At 44.8% G+C, this 24,338-nt stretch overlaps 1 protein-coding gene across 1 annotated transcript in view; it reads right to left on the bottom strand.

Annotated features, from left to right (window-relative positions):
• Positions 1-17,903, bottom strand: part of LOC107111378 (gamma-aminobutyric acid receptor subunit gamma-1-like) — a gene marked incomplete at its 5' end in the record, with an annotated part of 73,501 nt that extends 55,598 nt beyond the window's left edge. The window contains 2 exons of the mRNA XM_015412346.1: positions 6,860-6,927; positions 17,755-17,903. Coding sequence (XP_015267832.1) covers positions 6,860-6,927; positions 17,755-17,903 — 217 coding nt within the window. The remainder of the gene's footprint in view (positions 1-6,859; positions 6,928-17,754) is intronic.
• Positions 17,904-24,338: the final 6,435 nt, after the last annotated feature.

The raw sequence follows: 24,338 nt of genomic DNA, 5'->3' as shown, positions 1-24,338 counted from the left end.
ATGGAATACAAGTTCTGCTAAAGCGCTTGCATAGTTTCAGAAATAAAGTTCCTGATGTGCAATGGCAGAAGCCCAAGTGGGTTGCTGTGGGTGGGGCTGTGACTCAGTGGGAAAGCATCTGCTTAGCATGTAGAGGATCCCAAGTTCAATCCCCAGCATCTCCAGTTAAAAGGACCAGGCAGTAGGTGATGTGAAAGACCTCTTCCTGAGACCCTGGAGATTCTCCCAATTTTTTCCCCAAAGACAAGTAATGATGCTCATAGAAATATATTAAATATACTGACTATATAAACACATGCAGCACTTCAGGAAAATGTAATGCACACCATAAAATTTCACAAACCACAGAATAATAATTCTTTAAATAAATACAATCCTAAATATACAAGCACAAGCCTAATTTTTAAAAATACTGTCCAGTATACCCCTATACTGGACAGTATTTTTTCTATGGACTGTTATTGCCCCTTGGAGGGCTTGTGCTTATGGACTACTTAGGATTGTGTTTCTTTCAAGAATTATCATTCTGTGGTTTGTGAAATTTTATGGTGTGCATTACATTTTCCTGAAGTGCTGCATGTGTTTATATAGTCAGTATATTTAATATATTTCTATGAGCATCATTACTTGTCTTTGGGGAAAAAATTGGGAGAATCTCCAGGGTCTCAGGAAGAGGTCTTTCACATCACCTACTGCCTGGTCCTTTTAACTGGAGATGCTGGGGATTGAACTTGGGATCCTCTACATGCTAAGCAGATGCTTTCCCACTGAGTCACAGCCCCACCCACAGCAACCCACTTGGGCTTCTGTCACTGCACATAAGGAACTTTATTTTTGAAACTATGCAAGCGCTTTAGCAGAACTTGTATTCCATGGGATTGTTATGCCCACAGAACCAATTGTACAAGTGTAAGCTCTGCCCTTGAACCAACCTTAAAGGCAACAACTTGCAAAGACCTCAGCAGTCCCACTAACGATAACTGATTCTCATGCTGCTCAGCAACAGTCATTGATACCAGCATTTATGGGATGCCACATGGGTTGACAGTAACACATAAGCAACCAGTGAGGCAATGCAAAGTGGGAATAGGAGGCAGGTGAAGAAGACCAGCCCAGGGCTTGTTCATGTCACTTGTATGTGAAAATATTACAACAGCAATTTTGGCCTGGGCCAAATGGTGTGTTATGTTTATTTGCAGATACTGAAGATAGAACAGAACACAGGCCAATGGGTATTTCTCTATTGTAGTTTGTATGAGGACATTCGGGCAACCTATTTAGAAGATATTCTTAAGATTGATGCCAAGCAATCCGATGACAGAATGTTGTATCATTTACTGGCTTCACAAAATATAGCGGTTATTGAAGCGGTTGCTAAGTTCTGTAACTGCCTTATAATGAGGAAGCTATGTGTTAAATCCATGAACTGAATGGTGATTGTGTATGATTCTGATCTATGCCAATAAAGGTTTTTGAATTGAATTGAATTGAATTGAGTGAATTCCTTCCTGTAATGTCCAGTGAGGGAGCATCACACTTGCGCAAACAATACCACTGTGGTAAGAGCTCCTTCTTGTGCAACAGCAGAGTATGAATGGAATGATTAACTCATTTTACTCATTAAATGTTCTGCACGTGCCTCCACACCTGAGGCTTAAAGAATAATTCAACATTATTTAAGAGATACTGTTCGTATGTATTATTCATTACCAAGGAACCTAGCGCATTGATCAGGATGACCGCAGACCTTGCTGTGGAATATTCTCGGATAATACAACTAAGCAGATTACTTCAGCACTAATTGACTATTATCTTGTGACTACCTTATGCCTTGGGATCAGTTCTGTTGTGTTCTGGCAAGAAAGGGAAATTTTGGAAGACAAATCACATTTCTGCTTGAGCCAAATGTGTTAATCCTCTGAGATTTGTACCATTTTTTGTTGTATGCATTCAATACAGAAGAAACCATATGTGGTGGGGATGTCTCAGAGCTATAAAATATTGGAAAATGGTTTCAATTATATTAACAAAGGGTATAGAGCACAGTATTATAGACATGCTTGAATTTTTTCCGCTGAATTATGTAGATCCTGTTCCAAAGAAGTTTAGAATGTTTTCTTTGAATGTTATATCAACCACTGAATTAGTGTTTGCCAAACTTTGGGGGGAGGAGAATTCTGATATGTAAAGCTTTTTTGGAGAAAATCCAAGATTTTTTATTTACGATCAAAATTATCATCTTTATTTAAAAAATCCAAGATTTTACAAATATTGATGTAATTTAGTCTGCATGGAGCAGATAAGTATACCTTCATGTGGAGAGCATATCTGTATGTTCTTTACTTTTGTCACTTGGAAATGTGCTGGTTTTACAACATTGTTTTTATTATTATTTTCCTATAATGTTGACATATAAGTTTTATAAAAGTTAAAATAAAAAAATACAGAAGAACCTCAGATACTACTGACATTATGAGTTCTGTAATTCCAGTAATGCAGAATCCCAAAATATAGATACAAATTTGTCAGAGGAAGACTTCCTACATATCCCCAACATATCAATAACCCCAATTTGGTTATGTGTAAAAGGAGAATATAGGGGAAAGTCAGGTGGATGAAGAAGAAATGAACACATTCTACAGCAGCAATGTAGGGTTGCCTGCTCCGGGTTGGGAAATACCTTGAGATTTTGGAGGTGGAATCTGAGGAAGGCAGAGTTTGGGCAGCAGAGGGACTTTAATGGGGTATAATGCCATAGGCCCCTTTCGGACAATCTTTGTAATCCATTTTGGTAGCTGGTTGATAACTGATTTTATGTGTCATTTCAGACACAACTGTTTTATAGCAACCAGCTGCTTTTATTTACCTGTTCATACAAAGCCACATGCCCAATTAGCAATCTGTGGTCGAGACATTCTTGAGGTAAATTCCTTCTGTTTTCACCTCTTCTTTGTGCTTCAGAATTACCTTAGTGTGCTGCTTAAAATGTCTGTAGTGTTTCCAATAGCACCCTGCTATTCCCCACTCTTTTTCACAGTGCAATCTTCCTCGAACTTTTAAAAAAATGTTCTAAGTTGAGTGCTACAGCGCTAGACCAATATAGCACTTCAGAGCTACAGCAGCACCATTAAGATACTTTGGCACCGTTGAGATACATTGAGAAGTGTTATAATGGTCTAGTGCTATAGCACTCAGAGAACGTTCAGAAAGAAATTCGAGGAAGTTCATATGGCAAAAAAGCATGGTACTGTTTGAAATGGCCACATCACTTCAGAGATGGCTCATTAATGGAATGAAATTTGCTGTACGAAACTTCCATTCCTGTATTGCTTTACTTGGAACCAGGCCAACAATGGATAACATCCAGTTTAGAATGGCAACGTGAAAGGGATCATAGAGTCCATTTTCCAAAGTTGCCATTTTCTCCAGGCGAACTGATCTCAGGAGGCTGGCAACACTAATGCTAGTGTGGTGTAAGTAGTCAGAGTGTCAGACTCTGGGAGATCCAGGTTTGAATTCTGAGTCTGCCATGGAAGCTCGCTGGGTGACCTTGGGACAGTCACTCTCTCCATCTAATTTACCTCACAGGGTTGTTATGAGGATAAAATGCAGGAGGGGAGAACGTTGTTACCTGCTTTGGGCCCTCACTGGGGAGCAAAGCAGGGTATAAGTAAACAGAATGCCTCTAAAATAGTAGTTTCTTCAGATACCCCTAGCAATACTTGATGCCCAGTGCGCAAAATAAAAATCTAACATAATGTCTAAAGAATTTCAGGTATTTCATTTTCCCCCCCACCTCGCCTGCTGCTATTCTTGCTTGTAACATCAAAAGCATCCAAGACAAAGCTGTAGAATTCAATGACAAAGAACCCCTGTTGTGATCCAGGCACCTGGGGTGCAAAAGAAAAAGCCAGAGGACACTACCTCCTCTGCACAGGCTGCTGTCCAGAAACTGAAATAGAAGATATAAGGGGTATCCACACAAAGTTTGGCAAGATATCAGACAACTGTCATCTTGCGGCTGTTTCTGCCCAAGCCTCCAAATTCCCCTTAAAACGTTTTGAGGGGACAATTCTCATCCTGGACCTCGCCGCCTTGCCCAGCAATTGAGAGTTTCTGCTCTGACATGTTCCTTTTCAAGAAAGGGGAAGTTCTTGTATGTGATGAGCAACAAAGAAGGAGAGTGTAGCACCAAAAAGAAGGAAAACACACAGTCACCGACAATATAACACCAGCAAAAAAAAACCCACTGGTGTAGCAGAGTGTGGAAATATATTCAGTAGGGTCAAAAGCAAAACTTTGGAAGGTATCTAGGGCAGGGAGAGGAAGTGTAAAAGAAAGTGTGCAAAGCAGACTTAAAGCTACGGGGGTGACAAAAGCTGAAATGTAATAGCACGACTGGGCAAAAATCCCACAATGGATCTTATTAAGTCATGCTTTCTGGTAATTTGTGAAGCGATTAATCTCTTAGCACTAACTATTCCACTTATGGCAAAAAGTGTTATGCAAAATTACCAAAATATTTAAACAAACAAGACTCTTACCTGGGAAATTATCATCTGCTTTGAATGTTTCAAAAACATAAGCTGTGAACTGTGATGCTTGACACGAGTCCCTGAACATTCAACACAACCACCTTGATAAATAATTATGCATCCCAGGATATGAAAACATACTCAATGAATATTCACAAAACGCTCCCTGTATATAGATAAGTGGGGGAAAGGGGAGAGACGGAGATGCAGAACTCCTTGTGGAAACCAATCCTGTCGGTGAGAGTACTTTTCAGACATGGATTGATTTTATTGATTTTTAAATTGCTAACCTTGCAATGCAAATGGACCTTTCGGAGGAGACTCATGTGGATGCTGCCCACTAATGGGGGACTTATGCGGAAGGGAAAGCAGCTAACTCTATATCAGAGGGGATCAAGGGCTTTCTTCCTCATCCATAGTGTTCCCTGTTCATCGCATGATCAGGAGCACTGAGAAATTAGAAATATAGTCTGCCGGGAGGTTTTCCTGCACCAATGAACTGCTGAGTGATGTGCTAAGGAGAAGGACCCCTATAGAAAGTCTGCCTGCCTGTTGCCCTCACCCACACCCACCCCGCCCCAGTTCCAAAGGGATTCAACCAAAGAAGCTAAGAGGTCATGCAGGGATTTGCTGATTATTTGAACAGGCATAAAAAAAAATACAGAACACCTTCTCAGTATGGACCAAGCCAATCTTTAGGACAAATGCAAAGTTCGCCTCGAGTTCTAATTTCCAGTACTTACAGGGCTGCTGTCTACGATCATAAGAAGATGCCTCCTTACACAAACATAAGGCATATGTAAAACTGAGTTAGGATCAGTGCTTTTATTGTTAAAAATCATTCTGGTGCTTGTGTATAAGTTTACACTGATCTCTTCTACTTCCCCCCACCCTCAGGACTAGGGAGAGCCCCTCAAAAAGGTGCTGGTACTCCATGCTGGTGAGTACCACCACAAAAAAGCCCTGTTTAGGATTACATGAACCTACCAAGGATGGACACCAACTTTGGCTTGGAAAATTCCTTGAGATTTGAGGGGGGCTGGGGAGGGTGGACGTTGGGGAGGAAGCTCACCGGCGACATGATGTATCTCTAGGATTTGTTTCTCCTAGACTCAATAGTAAACCACAGAGTCTGCCCCTCCCACATTGCCATTTCCTCCAGGGGCAATGACCCCTGTAGTCTGGAGATCAGTTATAGTCCTGGAAGTTCTCCTGGGGTTGGTAAACCCTACTACTAAGTGGTACCAATTGGTCCATCTAGCCTCGTGTATTCTACTGTGAATAGGGTTGCCAGGTCCCTTCATCATTCCGGCAGGGGGATCTGGCGGCATTCCGGGGGTGGGCGGGGATCTTTAAAGGGTCGTTTTGCGAGCCGATGATGTGGCCTGTGACTACCCCTCTCCCTCCCTGCCTGCTAGATTTAAAGGGCCCTCCAGCTGGTCGGCGGGCCACATGGTCCCTGCCAATCACCTGAAGTCCTTTAAATCAGACAGGAGGGGAGGGAGGGGGTGGCTGGGTCCGGTGGTCACTCTTGGGGGTGGGGCTTTCCCCACCAGCCAGCTGGCTGGGGGTGGATTGAAGCCCCCAGAAGCAGGGGAACCCCCACCCAGACCTAGGGGCAGGCAACCCTAATTGTGAAAGACAGCAGCTCTCAAAATTCTCAGCAGGACTCCTTTTGAGCTCTGCTGCCTGAGAATCTTTTCAAGTGGAGGTGCTGGGGACCGAACCTGGAATTTTGTACAAAGCACGTGCTCTCCTTGTAAGCCATGGATCCTCAGCCACGTCGTTGTCGCTTTAGCAGAATTACTGAATAGATACGGGAGAACACGGGTGTACAGCTGACCAAGAGCTGGGCGGAACAGAGATGGGACCCTGTCTGGTGATCCTGAATCGTAGGGCAAAAACCATTCCTTTAGTAAAACTTTGCCCCCCCACTGTATATCTTAAACAGCGTAACAGCATAAAGTTATTTAAGCATCCTAATTTTACTTAATTGGCTTTAAAAATGTACTTTCTGGATCACATTCAGTTTGTGTAGGGTTTAGTTTTGATCTGCCAAGTGGTTCTCTCCAGATTGTAAAGGGGATAACACTTGTTTGACTAATGTAGGTTTCTTTCAAAATTTTAGTTCATCTTTTACTCCTTTATTTTTGTTAGGTCTTCCTTGATAACAGAGTACTTTTTAATAGAATACTTGATGATTCAGCTACATTCAAGAAAAACTATTTAAGTGCAAGTTTGTGCTATCTCTTGATATTGCCAAAGTCAGCATACAGAAATTCAAATAAATCTTACCTTGAGGTTGTATTACAATCCGAACTTACCATATTAATTGGATCAACTGGGCCAATGCTGTTAACATAGACATCTGTTTCAATTACTGTGGTTGTCACTAAACAAAACACAATAACCACAATCATTTTCAGTGTATCATTCAGTGTTTCCTATATTGTCTATGAATGTGAAGCTTTGTGAATCGATAAAAATGAACGACACAATCAATCATCTCTTCTGTATACACCAATGAGTACAAGTTGCCTACAAATGACCTAGGGGTCATTTGTAGAAAAAGAGGTGCAGGAGCTCATTAGCATAACTCATTTGCATAGGCCACACCCCCTGACATCACCGGAAGTGTGTCAGAAGGCAACACCCACCACTCAGGCTCCACTGGACTGTTTTGGATGGCTAGCTATTGAGGGAGGGGAAACGTGCAGATCTGGCCTTGCAGAGGAGGAAGAGCTTGTGCCTCAATAAAACTTGGTCTTAAAGGTGCCACTGGACTGTTTTGGACCGGGGGGGGGGGCTCTGCAACTTACCTGGCTGCTAATTCTCTGACTGAGGGCTGCTGGGAGCAGGGGGTGGGGCTTGTTGCATATGTGCCCGCCCCCTGGGCTCTTTACTGCCGGAGCTCTGCTCCTGTGCACTCCTGCAGGAAATGACCCCTGGCTATAACCGTTCTATGGGGTCCCTTTTACCTCACATTTGAGTGTGCTGCTGACCCTCTGCCAGGCACACTCTAATTCATCTAGCCATTTTCAATAATAGCCTTCACATCTCATCTACCATTCTCATCACCTCTAATACTCCCAAATGCAGGGGCCCCCAACTTTATTGAGCCTGTGAGCACTTTTGACATTTTGAGACCAGGTAGTGGACACCACCACAAAACGGGCTGCCAAGGGGAACACAGGCAACCACAAAATATTGGGAGGTTCCAACTCAAACTTCTCACTGTGATGGAGGCAGGCAGCTATTTTTCAAATGGATGTTTCTACAGACCCCAAAGTGATGCCTCCTGTGCTGTTCTGAAACATCTCCTATTCTAGTCAGACACAGAAAAGTCAAGATTGGCTATTTGTTTGGGTAAGAAGGAAGTGGGCAAAAACACAAGAAATTTGTTCAGTCTGGAGAAGAGGATAGTTAAGGGGGGGGACATGATTGCTCTCTTTAAGTATTTGAAGAGCTGTCACTTAGAGGAGAACAGAGAACTGTTCCTGTTGGCAGCAGAGGATAGGACTCGCAATAATGGGTTAATTTAAGGGTGGGAAGGTACCGGCTGGATATTAGGAAGAAATTTTTGACAGTCAGAGTTGTTCAACAGCGGGATTAGCTGCCTGGGGAGGTGGTGAGCTCCCCCTCACTGGCAGTCTTTAAGCAGCGGCTGGACAAACACTTGTCAGGGATGCTCTAGGCTGAAACTGCAGAGAGACAGTTTGGTGTAGTGGTTAAGTGTGCGGACTCTAATCTGGGAGAATCAGGTTTGGTTCCCCACTCCTCCAATTGCAGCTGCTGGATGACCTTGGGCAAGCCACAGTTCTGTCAGAGCTGTCCTTGAAATAGCAGTTTCTGTCAGAGCTCTCTGAGCCCCACCTACCTCACAGGGTGTCTGTTGTGTGGAGGGGAAGAAAAAGGAGTTTGTAAGCCGCTCTGAGACTCCTTCAGGTAGTGAAGGGTGGGGTATAAATCCATCCTCCTCCTCTTCCTCCTCTTCTTCTTCTTGCATTGAGCAGAGAGTTGGACTAGATGGCCTGTATGGCCCCTTCCAACTCTGTGATTTTATGAGTACTGGGGGCCTTTAGTGTGTCGGTGAAACTTGCAGAGACTCCCATTTTCAAAAATAGGTGTATGCAGTGTATCTGGGACAGCAGAAGAAGACGCACTTAGGTTTGGTGAGAAAGGAGGAAGAGGGCTCCATGTACTGCCCCTGGGAAACCCACAGATCCACACCAATGGGAAAAGACTGGACCACTGCCTACATTTTTTAAAAAATTAGTAAGAAGAAATGTTTGTAATGAAGGTATCATTAAATGCTGCTGGTGCCTCCAATCTAGAACAAACATGGCTCCTTTGTTTCACATAAGATGTTATTTATCAACATAGATCAAATTGAAACATGGATTAAGCATGGACTGAAAGATTGGGCAAAAGTAAATGACTTGAGAAACGGGAGGAATGGAGCTGATTAAAGGCTAGAAACAGCAAATGAGAAAACTAATCAAATGCACCACTAAATGGTGCAGCCAACGATTTATCATAGTTAAATACAAAACTATTTTTTCTCCTCTTGATATATTCTTAGTGAAGGTATGTAAAGGAAAGCCATTGGCTTCTTCAACCCCTCCTAATCACATCTAGGCCAAAGCACGTCAGATTTATTAACACCTATAGCTGATGAAACCTTAATCAATACACCATTTTTTAAGTACAAAATCGATAACTAACAGTGATTCCAAAGTTAAATATTTCATTTGGTTTGAAGCCGCACTAGAAAACTTGTTGAAACATATTCTTCATCCCGATGTATTTGCACACTCAACATTTTAATCAGGTCCACCCTATGTCCCCTTTCACTGGGGAATCCTTTATTTATTGATAATATTTCTGTCTCATTCTCAGCTCAGAGGCCCCTGAGGCAACGTGCAGGCTTTAAAAACGCAACACACATACTACCACTGTAAAATACAACCCAACAGAAACTAGGAAGAAAAAATCAATTAAAATCAATGGCAAGAGTAGCAATGCAAGAGCGCTTTCCAGGTAAGCATCTTAACGGCCAGCCGTCAACAGCATTTCCAATCAGCAGTCAGCAAAGGCTCTTAAAAACTGGCAAGTTTTTTTACTTGCTGGCTGTACTGGGGATATCACCAGGCTAATCTCCTTTGGGAAAGCACTCTACAGTGGAAGTACAGTGATAGAAGGAAATTCAGCTCATTTTATCTGGCCAAACAGTGGAAGGCAGGGCTGAACTCCCCATTCAAATCCCAAGGGAAAGGATATTACACACAATGTGTTGGACCCTGCCAGCTTTCCCCCTCAATCTTTCTCAATGTCCTTCCTTACTACAATCCCCTGCCACATGGCTTGCTTATTTATTTATTTATTTATTTATTTATTATTTCAATTTATATTCCACCCTCCCCGCAAGCGGGCACAGGGCGGATGAAAACCATAAATTCCGTTACAGTCTATAAAATGATCCAATAAGTAAATATCAAATATTAAATTAATACAATAAAACCCGTTAAAGTGGACAGTGCAGGAAATTTCAATTTCAGTTCCTACAGCCAGCAACAAATGGGTCGAAGCTGAGCCATAAAAGTCTCATTAATAGTAACCTACTGCCATAGCAACAGGGAGGCCAGCTGGTAGACGCCCACTACCTCAACCAAAGGCCTGACGGAAGAGCTCTGTTTTGCAGGCCCTGTGAAATCGTGTCCTATGATCAGCAGCCTTTTGGGTGGTCAAAGGGTCCCCCTCCTCCCTTTTCCACAAAGGGAAAAGCTGGTTTGATCCAACCTGGTAGGCCCAAGATAATGACTCCTAAGGCAACTGAAGTATCAGGAATTCCAAGGCTTAAATCAGGAACCCAAGTCTAGGATTTGGCCCTCTAAATTACCACAAACTGTGTATACTCTGGCCTCAGAGACCTGTACACCCTTCTGAACAGAATACGATGTGCAATATCTAACCTTGCAATTGACAGGTAGTGTAAAATTCATGGTGTGTGTTAAATCACAGGAACCTGCCCTTTCACCATGGTCTCATCCAGATTTTCCCTTGGTTACATCAAACTGAAGCACCTGAACCTGCCTGAAGGGCTCCTCAGCTGCAGAACACACTTTCTGTGTCTAGATTTCATATATAGCTATCCATAGTCCCAACAAGCCCTAATATATAAAAGTTAGCAACTGCAGTGGCTTCTTTGTGCAGCTCAGTAAATGAAGGAATCACAATGCAGAATGCATTAATTCGGATTTCATTACAAAGCAGACATAAACATATCTTGGGTATAGAAGGGTTTGATGTCGCTACTGGGGGAAAAAAATCCAACCAAGTCCCTACACAGCTTTCACTTGAATCCATCTATGTACCAAAATAAACAGGGCGCTCTCTCTTTTGAAAGCAGACTTTGTCTCTGGTTCTGTCTCTGGTTCTGCACATAAAGCCAATTCAAAGAAAATGGATACAGAACCAGCTTAATTTTTAGATGTTTTAGATTCCCAGCTGCACTCTCAGAATGCTGTCAAAAAGGGCGTGGGTAGCATTCTCATTTCTGAAAGTGTACGGAAGCCTGGCTCCCACTCTCTCCCATAATACTAAAACTTGGAGGCACCCAATGAAGTTGATGGGTAGCAGATTCATAACAGAAGGAAGTACGTTTTGACTCTCAACGAGTAATTAAATGGTAGGGCTCATTGCCTGTGGATGTGGCAATACTTATGCACAGGTGGCTTGAAAACAGGGCTTGACACATCACACCCTCCCGCAAAGATGAGGTGGTGTCCCCCACTGTAGATATGACAGTGACTGCCTGCAGCTGTGCTGGGAGGAAGGTCAAGCTGGAACCACCGGGGTGGCAAGGGAGGGACAGGTGAGGTGCAGAAACTGGTCGTGCAAGTCTGGCCTTGTACAGACGGGCTGGGTTGGTTTCATACATGTTGTTCTAGATTCCCTGATGAAGGTGCATGCAAAACACATAGGGATCCTTCACTGAAATAACAATTCTTTCCCCCATGCATTTCTGTATCCATGATTGGACAAATAATGATACATGGGTGAAGAGAGGCCAGTGGTGTAGTGGTCAGAGTACCAGACTGGAAATGGAAAGATGCAGCTTCAAGTCCCCATTCAGCCTTGACCTTGTGCCAATCTCTCAGTGTGCCAGTCTCTCAGAATTACCCTACAGGGGTGCTGTGCAGATAAAAGGGGGAAAGGGAGATACAGGTACACCCCTGTCCTGAGCACCTGAGAGGAAAGTGTCCATGCATGAGAGGGAGGGGTGGGGCTTCCAGACCAAAATCAACAAGAACCTTTAAGAGATTTGTTTTTGTTCTACTACACCACTGAAGGACAAATGCGACCTGTTTCGATGTAGAGCCAACTTAGTTTGTGATAACAGAATTTGCCCCTCAAGCATCTCAAATCACATTATCATCAAGAAGTCAGAAACTGATCGAGACATAAAACAAAGATTGACAGCAAGAGTGCCCAGTTTGTTGCCAGTAAATTTCATTTAAAGCCTCAGGTGTCAGGAGGGGGTGGGTGGGAGGTGGGAAAGATGTTGCCTCTTCATCGTCAAACAACCGTCAACAGAAAGGGTCAGGGACTTTGCTCACATATCATTATTGTGGGTACAGCCTTCCACGACAAGGACTATACTGGCATTGTGAACATCTGAGGCATGACTGATAAGGAAAAAATGTTCATGTTAGGCGTGTGGAATCCTTCCTGACCAGGTACCCTTTATGAAGAAACAGATGTGGAGTGTAGCTGTGTTCAAGACATCCAGATGCACCAAGCAGTACTTCCAAGTTTACCAAGCTGTGCAATATTTTGGCTTCTCCAAAAAAGATCATGTTGTATCTGTTGCTGCAATGAATAGTAGAGCTTATAGGCACGGCCCATCAAACAGTTGAAATGCTAAACAGGCAAGCTGCTTAAGAGTAGCTGGTCATACTCAACTGATGAGCCAGCCAGATGCTTGATACAAGTGTATGGGGAATACATGGGCCTTTGCACTACCTGGCCCCCAGTAGACTGGCAGCTGGAAGAAAGCTTTCTCCTTCTTGGCTGGTGGCACTGAAACACAGCAATGAAAGAGCTAGTACTGCCTGCCTTTGGCAAAGACAGCACAGTGACACAGAGGGTGCGTTCAGATGGGGCGTTTCAGCCGGCATAAACTGTACCGGTTGGAACCGGTGCAGTTTATGCTGGCTGAAACGCGATCAGACTTACCTCCCTCACAGCGGAGCCCATCGCTGTATGCCCGTTCACATGCTGCGGGCGTCGGCGGTTTTTTTTTTTTTTTAAACTGCGGAGCCCATCGCTGTATGCCCGTTCACATGCTGCGGGCGTCGGCGGTTTTTTTTTTTTTTAAACTCAATTTGAGCATGCGCATAGACAGCCATCCACAGAATGGCGATCTTTGCGCATGCTCAAAACACCCCGTATTACATTTAATGTTTAAAGGTAAGGACTTTGCTCACTGAAGTCCCGGACTCCTCCGGAAAGTTAAACTAAGGGCCATTTCTTTTTTAAAAAAACAAACGCCGGAGCGAAGCTTCGTCCAAGCGCATATCGGCAACATAACAAAAAAAAATGGCGGGCGAAAATCGGAAGCCTCGGGCTTCCGAACGGAAGTGGCTCTGGAACGGTGGAGAGCGATCAGACGGGGGTACAATGATTACAACCGTTGTACTCAGGATACCACCACTTGGGGACCTAGTGGCAGAGTACAACGGTGTAAAGGGCTTTGCAACCGTTAGGGACAGAAGGCAGATGTTCTATGTGTGAATGCCGGTAAGTGCACCGATTGCAACCGGCACCTATACCGTCGCAAACGCCGCATCTGAACGCACCCAGAGAGTCAGGCGCCTGGATCTGGCTGCCAGGGTGGGGAGCCCTGGCACTAAAAAAATGCATGCCAATGGTAGGAGTAAATTTCAGGTGGATAGCTGTGTTGGTCTGCATTAGAAGAGCAAGATTCGAGTCTGTAAAGATCAACCAGATTTGCAGGGCATAAGCTTTTGAGAGTCAAAGCTCCCTCCCAATATGGTTACGAGCAGATGAAGCTGCCTTATATTGAGTCAGACCATCGGTCTATAAAAGTCAGTATCGTCTACTCTGACTGGCAGCAGCTCTCAGGTAGAGGTCGTTCGCCTCACCTGATGGTTTTAACCTGAGAAGGTGGGGATCGAAAGAGAGCTCTGACTCATTAAAGTTTAGACCCTGGAAACTTTGTTGGTCCTTAAGATGCTACTGGACTTGACTCTTGCTCATATACCCTCGTTTCCCCGAAAATAAGACAGTGTCTTATATTAATTTTTGCTCCCAAAGATGCGCTAGGTCTTATTTTCAGGGGATGTCTTATTTTTCCTTGAAGAAGAATACGGTACACTCTGTCAGGGCAGAGCGAGCAGCAGGCGGCAGCTTGTCCTTGCAGCGGCGCGGGTTCTCTGATTAAAAGAGACCTCGCACTTCCTGTCTGGTCCGGCTGCGCGGCGGCCAACAGTGAGCTGTGTGGCGGCGCCCACCACTACGGCCCAGAGTCCAGAGTTACGGTAGCTTCGGGGGGGCCTTATTATCGAGGAGGCCTTATTATCGGGGGAAGCCTTATTATCGGGGAGGTCTTATTTTCGGGGAGGTCTTATTTTGGGGGGGATGCCTTATATTTCAGTGAGAGGCAAAACTGTAAGTAGGTCTTATTTTCGGGGGATGTCTTATTTTCGGGGAAACAGGTTAGTAGTAGCAAGAAATTCTACCATTTTATATAGCCACAGACAGGCAAAAGCACCGTCTGGGAGGGGGGGGAGCACTTCGCAAAATTAATGTGTTACGTTCTTTGAGCATTTTCTGTGATTACATGTTATGCATTATACCAGCTGCAGCACTGTCATCAACACAGGCCAACCCCGCCAGGTTTTTATCTGTTTTTTTAAGAAAGAGATTTTTTTCCTCTGACATGCCATTTGTACTGCATAAGCTCATTCAACTGTTTATAACATAATCAATATGCAAAACCAATAACCTGGGCAGAAATACAAGTGCTCCTAATCAGCTGCTGTCTGAAATATATGGTGTATGCCCTGCTTCAGTTCCTTAATAGCATTCCTACAAATCATTCAACTTTAGCTTACATTAGCTAATAGCAGCTCCTATGCCAGTTTCCTTGTAGTAAACTCCACTGTGTTTGGTGGGGCTGACTCCCAATTAAATGTGCAAAATCACTGGCAGCAGAGGATGCACCTAATAGGGGCGTATGGTCCACAGAAGTCACATGTCTCATGGTTTCTGACGCTGGGACACATCAAAGACCTAACCCCACCACTAGTCTCATGCAATGCCGGTGGTACCACCACCAAGTAAGGTTGGGTGGGAAGAAGGAGGGAAGGAAGATGTTGTACTGGCAGTAGAGAATGCCAATCAACAAGCCAAGGTTTTATTAACAGGCCCAAACTTCAGTAACATTGAGGTCCATTTTGTAAAGGGCTCAAGGTGAACCCTTCCATTCCTCATTCTTAATCTCCCCCCTTCTGAGTTTTGTCACCATACCCCTTGCGATTTTCCAGAGCTTTGCAATAATTTTGAACCTATCTGACTTCAAGTTACAGAGGGTAGATGTTTTAAATTTGAACTCCACATGTTTGAGTTTCGTCCAAGAAATTGCAATAAGGTTCTTCCTATGAAAGCCATTGCGTGTTTGGGGGGGGGGGGGAGGTACACCTAAAGCAAACAATGGGAAACTCCAAAAAGAAAACTGAAGACGGAATATTATGTCACACTCCTACAAACTGGCCAGTGACTGGCAAGCTAGCACAGTGTCCTGATTTCTAGCACTGTTAGCTAATTCGGCACACAGCCTTGCTGCGGCAGGTTCCCTTCCAGCAGTATCACTGAATGTGATACAGAGGTAGTTCGTGGAGCTGTTATACAGCTGGAAGAGAAAGGTAAGGGGGCAGGGAATAAGGCCAACTCTTCTCTGCAGCATCCTATGATAATGTAGATTGCCAGTGAGCCAGCTAGGCTGGCACAAATCTATGCACCTGGTGAGCTACTGCAACTTTTAAGCTGATTGCAACTGACAGAGAGCAGAGCTGGGTGGAATTCCAATTCTTCGGCTAGGACTTCCCTTACACTGTTAGACCACTGGTCCACCTAGCCCAGCTGCCAGAGGCTAAGATTGTGGGCAAAGATCCTGAACAAAAGGCTGTTTCCCCTTCCAAGCTTCTTACCTGAAATGATGTGATACCACTTCCAGGTGACACTTCAGGAATTTCCCCTTATCTCTATGATAAAAACCATAGTGTCAAACATAAGGCCCTGGGGCCGGAACTGGCCTGTCCAGGGCTCTAACCCAGCCCACAAGCAACAGGTATGTATGGAAATATAAGGTACTCCCCTTTTTATGGTATCCCTTGAAAAAACCCTAGTCTTGCATAAATACATTTATTGGGGCTTTTGTGGGCTCCCCCATAAATCAATAAATACATTAAATCAATAAATCCCCATAAATGTATTAAATACATTAAATGTATTAAATAAATCCCCATAATTAAATGTATTACATAAATCCCCATAAATGTATTACATAAATCCCCATACATTTATTGGGGCTTTTGTGGGCTCCCCCATAAATCAATTGCTTTTACTGCTAGGATTCGATTGCTTCCAGTGCTGTTTAGAGCTGGAAAAATGGCACAGGGGAGGCAGGAGCCCCTCCTTCTCCCATGCCACAGTGGTACAAGCCAGAATGGAGCCTGTATGGCACTGTGAAAAGGACTTCCTCAGTGGGAACCCACTCTACAAAATGGCAGCATGCCCACAGGGCAAACTCAGGGATGCTGTCTCCAGTAGTTTGGCTCTATATTTCTGAAGACTCCTTGCATGTGGAATGCACCTATTGCAATAGCTGACGGTTCTAAGACCTCTTACAAAGGGCTGCAGAGAGACTTTGCCACTCCACCACTGAAGAGGATTCCCAAAACTGCCTTGGCAAATGGAGGAAGATTTTAGGGGCTGTGCCTGGGGAATACATAAGAACATAAGAGATGCCAATGTTGGATCAGGCCAAAGGCCCATCCAGTCCAACACTCTGTATCACACAGTGGCCAGAAATACCAGTGTCATCAGGAGGTCCACCAGTGGGGCCAGGACATTAGTTTGGGGAAGAAATTATATCACTTTTGGCAGATGCAGTAGACTGACTTCTCTAGCCTTTATGGGACTGGGAAAATTCCTAGAGTGCCACAATGTGGAGGCCATTTTTGCTCCCATTCTGAAGTTCCCTGGGGGGGTGGGAAACTGGGGCTGAGGGCTGACAATTCCTTGCCCCTGGCAAATAAATAGGAGGCCTACCACTGGATGGTTTGAGGGAAAAGAGAGGTAGGAAACAGGACAGGAAACAATGCACTGAGACATTATCTTCTCGGTGAGGTTACGAGCTGAACCGGACAAACGTTCTCGGGGCTACAGGGCTCAGAATGCAGAGCGTTATGAGCCACCTACATTCAGAGGTAGGGGTACTTGTAGAACAGAACGGGCCTTTTGCCCAGTGTACAATAGCAGCACTGAAAGAATGTGAATACAAATGACCGAAAAAATGCATCTTGCTTGACCAAATATAGGATGATTGCTTATTGGGAAACTGTATCACAGCAACAGATACATCCCGGTGGCTCAAGAGCATCAGAACAAAACCATCAGTGAATGACTCAGACTCAGTATTATGAAACAGTAAGCGAGGTAGCACGGGGACAGTATTTCAGAGTGGCGGCCAGGAGATCTAATTTTCATCTGGCTTTTTATCTTAATGTGATACTTGTGTGGGTGTCAATGACTGATAAGTTTATTGCCATCACACTGTCTGTACCTAAAGAGCATAGGAAGCTCCAGAATGCTTTCTAAGGTATTTACACACTGACTTTGTTAATTTCCCTAGTAGTCTTACTACTCGGTCAATTAACTCTCAGTGAAAGCTAACGGATGAAACAAATGCACAGCCCTTGCGGGTTCAAGTCCAGTAGCACCTCAGAGACCAAAAAGGTTTGGGGGACGTAAGGTTTCAAGTGTCAAAACTGCCTTCATCAGATACCCCCCCATATTCCCCAACCCACAGGTTGGGAAACACTATCTTAAGAGACTTAAAACCACAGCACGTTATTAACATCCAAACAAAGGCCGCACATCTTCTAGCGACGGAAAGAGTACTGCTGCCTACCTCCAATGTCTGGCCGAAGTTTGTTGTCGTACCCTTGGAGTAAAGAGTTCAGTATGCGAGTGACGTCTCCTTCGTGGATCTTTGGGGACAGCACCCATGTCTTGTTGCCAGCTAGGTCTTCGTCATCCTCATCATCTGTTTTGTCAGTGCTAATGGTTTTGGGGGACAAACAGGACAAAACTAAGTACACAGTGTAGAGAAATTAAATTTTAAAACGCGAGTGTTGCACAGACAAAACATGCAGGAGTCATTGTACTTCCATGAATTATGACTCAAGTGACGTGAAGTGAAAAGCTGGTGTCAGACATATATTTAACAGTGATCTTTATCCTCTTGTAAAAAGCACTTTATTAATCTAATCTAGGGATCTAACAGACCCAAAGAGAGAGAGAGAGTGTGTGTGTAAGGCATATTTGACAATACTTCCAATTTCCTATTTATGTATTTTGTTATTTACAGCTAGTGTAGACAGCAGACTACGCTGTGATCCATGACGTTCCCCATTCAAGTCTAACATAAGAACATAAGAGACGCCAATGTTGGATAAGAACATAAGAGAAGCCAATGTTGGATCAGGCCAATGGCCCATCCAGTCCAACACTCTGTCACACAGTGGCCAAAAATACCAGGTGCCATCAGGAGGTCCAGCAGTGGGGCCAGGACACTAGAAGCCCTCCCACTGTTGACCCCCCCCCCCAAGCACCAAGAAGACAGAGCATCACTTGCCCTGGAGCCCCTATCTATACCTTGTGGCTAATAGCCACCGATGGACCTCTGCTCCATATGCTTATCTAATTCCCTCTTGAAGCTGTCCATGCTTGTAGCCACCACCACCTCCTGCTTATCTGCTTCATGAATTTACTAAGCCCTCCATTACGAGAAGAGGGTAATACTATTTGCCCTGTGCATGTTTTAAGAGGACCGCCACAAGATCATGTGTGTCAATTACTTTGACCAGCACATGCACTATAGGAATGCTAACGAACAAAAACAGTTTTGTATATTACTGGATGGGAAGTAATTCCACTGGATTTGTTTACAATCCCAGGATCCTTTTATTTGTAAACATTTGTCAGACTTTTCCTTTCCGGGTAACAATATTAAATTTCAGCTATTAAGGCCAAGCAGCAAAACAGGTGCCATAACCTTCTGTTCACAGAATGAAACCTTAACAGGTTTTCTTTTCAACTTGGTTTTCTTTTTAAAAAACATAGTCCTTTAACTTTGAGCAAGATTTGTGGGTGTGTGTCCCCCCCCTTACATTATTTCCCTTGGTTTCCCTGCCTTCCATTTTCATGGCTGCAGCATTGGAAGCACTTTGCTCAAATTGCACCAGGGCATTCAATCCAGATAGCAGGCTGACCTCAGGTTCTTCCCTCAGAGATCGAAATCATGACCTGAGTGACTCTCCAGGCTGGTGGGGACAACTGCCATCAAACCAGAGCCTCTCCTATGGAAATATACAGCTGTACCATTTGTGCTGAAGCTGTGTTCTCTCTCACACTTCCAAGGAAGCCTATTAATGGTTTCATAGGCTCGGGTCCAAAATACTGGGTAACTAATTATAGGGAAGGAGCTGCGGTGGCTCAAGTGGTTAAGACGCTGAACTGCAGGCTGTGGAAGGTCGGTAGTTCAGCAGTTCGAGACCCGAGTGTGCCGCATGACGGAGTGAGCTCCCGTCTCTAGTTCCAGCTCCTGCCAACCTAGCAGTTCGAAAGCAAGAAATTGCAAGTAGATAAATAGGTACCACTTCAGGGGGAAGGTAACAGCGTTCCGTGTGCCTTGGTGTTTAGCCATGCCAGCCACATGACCGCGGAAATGTCTTCGGACAGCGCTGGCTCTTCAGCTTGGAAACGGAGATGAGCACCGCCCCCTAGAGTCGGATTCGACTGGCTTTCGAGCAAGGGAACCTTTACCTTTACTTAATTATAGGGATGCCAGTTGCAAGGTGGGACCTCGGAATCCCCTGGAATTACAGCTCATCTCCAGACAATGGAAGTCAGTTCCCCTTGAGAAAACGGATGCTTTGGAGAATGGACTCTTTGGCACGGCCCACCACTGAGCTCCCTGTACTGTTCAGGCCCCATTCCCACACCTCCAGGAGTTTCCCCATCTGGATCTGGCAACCCTACTCCCCTGGCAATCCTATCGACGATGGTGGTTTTAGACTCATCTCCGAAGCATCATCTCCCCCATCCCCATTCCAGATGACAACGTGCTTTTGAATGTGCAGGGATTCTGCTGCCTAAAGCAAAGATCAAGAATTCTGCTGGGCATACCCCGAAGTACCTCTTTGGATCTTAGCCATAATTACATTATCCAAAAATGTGGATGGTTAGCCAGTGTGTTATTTGTCTGCAAACACATTACGGCTGGACTCCTCGTCGTTCCATTAAATTATTATCTGATATACTTATCAAGATGGAAGAAGACAGAGCTATTCAATTGGATTAGGTATAAATTGCTGCTTTTCACACACTTACATGGGGCCGGGGGGGGGGGGGGGGGGGGAGCCCAGCAATGGCTTGAATGTGTCTGCAAATTCATTCAGATGATCACCTCAAAGGTCAAACAATGCCTAGAAGTAATTTTCTCTCCATTTGAATCAAATGAGTATGGACTTTAAATATTCCTCCAGTGCTAAAGTTTGCCATCTCCATTATTCAGCCCCGCAAAAATTTCAAGCAATAGCTAGAGGCTTCAAGTCAAACAAAGTGGATCAAAATTGAAAGTGGTAACCATGGCAGTTATGCACGTATCTTGACAGACAGACAAGGGCAATCATTAACTGAGGTGTAGAACCTTAACAGAATGCAAGGAAGCCATTTTAAAGCTATATTAAGACCAGCTATTTCTGGATAACAGAGAAGAAGAAAAACTACCTAAATTATAACCTGATAGTCCGTGAGAGCTAATATAGTTAGCATTTTGGGGATATGGAGAGCAATAATTTCATCCATTTGTATGTGAACAGGCTCTGTTCAACCCTTCAAAGAACAATGCATACATGCAGGGTAGGGGGCAGCTGAGCTTGCCCACCCAATTCTGCTTGCTCCACCTTCAAGGTGCCCATTTGTTTTCTGAAGAAGGATACCATCTTTCCCCAAATGTTTTCACCCATGCTCCTCCTTGTTATGCCATGAACCCTGCGCACTGACACATATCGATATGACCAAGGGGCAGGAGAGAGCAGGATCAATCCCCTGGCCAATTGCTCCCCTGAAGCTGTAAACAGAGCCTGCTCCTGTAGGCCTTGTATGCACACAGGATTTGTTCACTGCTTTGAGTGTGGGTCCAGCAGCCACTACCCTCCTCCATACACTACGTCTGCACACATAAAGCAGCGTTTTCATCTTTCTGTCCCTCTCATTTGCCATGAAGTAAGCAAATTTTTGGAGCTGCAGTGGCTCAAGTGGTTAAGACGCTGAACTGCAGGCTGTGGAAGGTCAGTAGTTCAGCAGTTCGAGACCCGGGTGCCGCAAGATGGAGTGAGCTCCCGTCTCTAGTTCCAGCTCCTGCCAACCTAGCAGTTCAAAAGCAAGAAACTGCAAGTAGATAAATGGGTACCACGTCGGTGGGAAGGTAACAGTGTTGCATGCGCCTTGGTGTTTAGTCATGCCGGCCACGTGACCACGGAAACGTCTTCGGACAGCGCTGGCTCTTCGTCTTTGAAACGGAGATGAGGACCGCAACCCTAGAGTCGGATTCGACTGGCTTTCGAGCAAGGGAACCTTTACCTTTACGCAATTTTTTATGGCCTACTCTGGGGCAGTGAGGCCATTACTTCCCTGCTATCGTTGCCTTGGCTGGGAGGGCGGGGTAGAAATCCAATAAATAAATAAATAGGATGGTCCAAGATAGCCTGAACATGGCAGATCTTGGAAGGTAAGCAGGTTCGGCCCTGATCGGTATTTGGATAGGAGACTACCAAGGAATACCAGGGTCACAACAGCATGCCTCTGAACATCTTGCCTCAAAAACCCTACAAGGTCACCATAAGTCAGCTGCAACTTGATGGCATTTTACACACACACACACACACAATCATTGCTTTCCCCCAGTGTTGTACAGTAGATTTGCCCCCAGCACAGAGGCTGTGAACTTTCCACACACACAACATGCACTTGACTTTGGAATGTACCTTGTTTGAAATTACTGGGTTCAGGAGTCTCTGTTGACACACACCCCTCCCCCTATTTGCTTGCAATTCCAAACTAGCAATGATGCAAGCAATGTCCACATGTGCATGAGGGCAGAATTCCTCACAGCTGACGGTCAGGTAGCTGCAGATCATATATACTCAGTTAGGATGCTCCAACTCATCACAGGACGTTTCTCTTAAAAACAGCTAAGTTATGTTCTATGTGCTACTTCTGTGCCTGCGGAGTCAGCTGCATTCTTTCTTCTCCTCCTCCTCTTCCCTTGTTCTCCATAGCCAGAAATCTTTCCTTCTTTTGCTGTCCCATTACTTCCCAAAGGTGTGGAACGCCACAGCTAAGAAGCCTTAAGTCAATTTCTTTCCTAGTCTTGATGCTGGGCTCCCATGGAAGCTAATACATATTCATACTTTGACATGCAGTCCGAAACAGGAGCAATGCACCTCTAAGTGCATTAACTTCAATGGATTTAGAAAGGTGTAACTCTGTTTAGGACTGATAGTGGCCAGGTTACACTGGACAGGGCAAATGTATTGCTATGAATTCCCCTGGAGATTTCAGTGGCTTTCAATAGCATCAGCCATGGTACATCTCTAACTAGCTGTTGGTGATGGGTTAGATGGGTGTGGACAAGATGAAGGCGGTTGTGGATGTAGATGACTTTTATAAGTGATACGCAACCTGTCTGCCATGGGGTTGCACTCCCCCTGAAGAACCTGTGCCCACCATGGCACATTTTTGTCCAATGTTTGAAATGAGCCCCAGACTGTCGTCTATGTACACCATGATGGGAATAACAGTCTGCGAAGTCAAAACGAGGGGTGCCCGTGGCACTTTATAAGGAACAGTAGGATACTTGAGCTGCAGTGGCTCAAGTGGTTAAGACACTGAACTGCAGGCTGTGGAAGGTCAGTAGTTCAGCAGTTCGAGACCCGAGTGCCACATGACGGAGTGAGCTCCCCTCTCTAGTTCCAGCTCCTGCTAACCTAGCAGTCTGAAAGCAAGAAATTGCAAGTAGATAAATAGGTACCACTTCAGTGGGAAGGTAACAGCGTTCCATGCGCCTTGGTGTTTAGTCATACTGGCCACATGACCGCGGAAACGTCTTCGGACAGCGCTGGCTCCTTGGCTTTGAAACAGAGATGAGCACCGCAACCCTAGAGTTGGATTCGACTGGCTTTCGAGCAAGGGAACCTTTACCTTTTACCTTTAGGGTGCAAATTCATGGCCTTTGGGAGTTTGTCTGCTATTCCTTTGAAGGAAATACGACTGAATTAGTGACAAATGCAGATGAGTCTATTTTACCATTATCGTTTGTAGCTTTCTGCTTCATTGGGAGTGGGAGGTCATCCTTCAACTAGTTCTCTCAAAAAGGAACTTTGCTGCCTCCTGCATTACTTCCATCTCTCCTGGAAACTCCAGTAAGAGCTAATTTCCTTATTACTACTACTACTACTAAAACAGGAGGCAGTATCCTGTTTTTTAATGGAAAAAAGACACAATTCCAACACCATTTATTTATTTAATTTCCACCCCGCCCTCCCCACCAAAGCAGGCTCAGGGCAGCTTACAAAGGATATTGCACAACTAAAACAATTTTAACTGAAATCATAATATATACATAAAACATACAAAGTGCTAGTGCTAGAACTAGGATGATTCATATGTGATGGCGGACATGAGTGGTATCCAATAACACAAACGATCAGCTGTTAGCGTAGACTGGGTTATAATGATGTTAATATTGATATTAATATTGATGTCGGTGATGGTGTAAATATTGGGCCAGGACCTCAATTATATAATGCAGCTCCTTAATTGAAGGCCTGGTGGAAGAGCTCCATCTTGCAGGCCCTGTGAAACTGTAAAAGGTCTCACAGGGCTCTGATGTCATCCGGGACCTCATTCCACCAGCATGGAGCCACCACTGAGAAGGCCCTGGCCCTTGTCTGAGCCAGCCTGGCCTTTCTGGGGCCCAGCAGAGCCAGGTGATTTTGGAATCCCGATTGTAGTGCTCTCTGGGGAACAAGGGGAAAGGCAGTTCCTTAGGTATGTAGGTCCCTGACCATATAGGGCTTCAAAGGTGAGAACCAGCACCATGAAGTGAATTCAGTATGCTATAGGCAGCCAGTGCAGAGCTTTTAGCACAGGCTGGATGTGCTCCCACATGGGGGGGGAGGAGGAGGAAGAGGAAGAAGGAGGAGGAGGAGGAGGAAGAGGAGGAAGAAGAGGAAGAGGAAGAAGAGGAAGAAGAGGAAGAAGAGGAGGAGGAGGAGGAGGAGGAGGAGGAGTTGTGCTCCCACATGGGGGGGGAGGAGGAGGAAGAGGAAGAAGGAGGAGGAGGAGGAGGAAGAGGAGGAAGAAGAGGAAGAGGAAGAAGAGGAAGAAGAGGAAGAAGAGGAGGAGGAGGAGGAGGAGGAGGAGGAG

Source organism: Gekko japonicus, unplaced genomic scaffold (genome assembly GCF_001447785.1).
Source record: "Gekko japonicus isolate JY-2015 unplaced genomic scaffold, Gekko_japonicus_V1.1 scaffold3884, whole genome shotgun sequence".
In the NCBI taxonomy this organism is placed as follows: domain Eukaryota; kingdom Metazoa; phylum Chordata; class Lepidosauria; order Squamata; family Gekkonidae; genus Gekko; species Gekko japonicus.
This window is presented reverse-complemented; position numbering and strand designations above follow the sequence as displayed.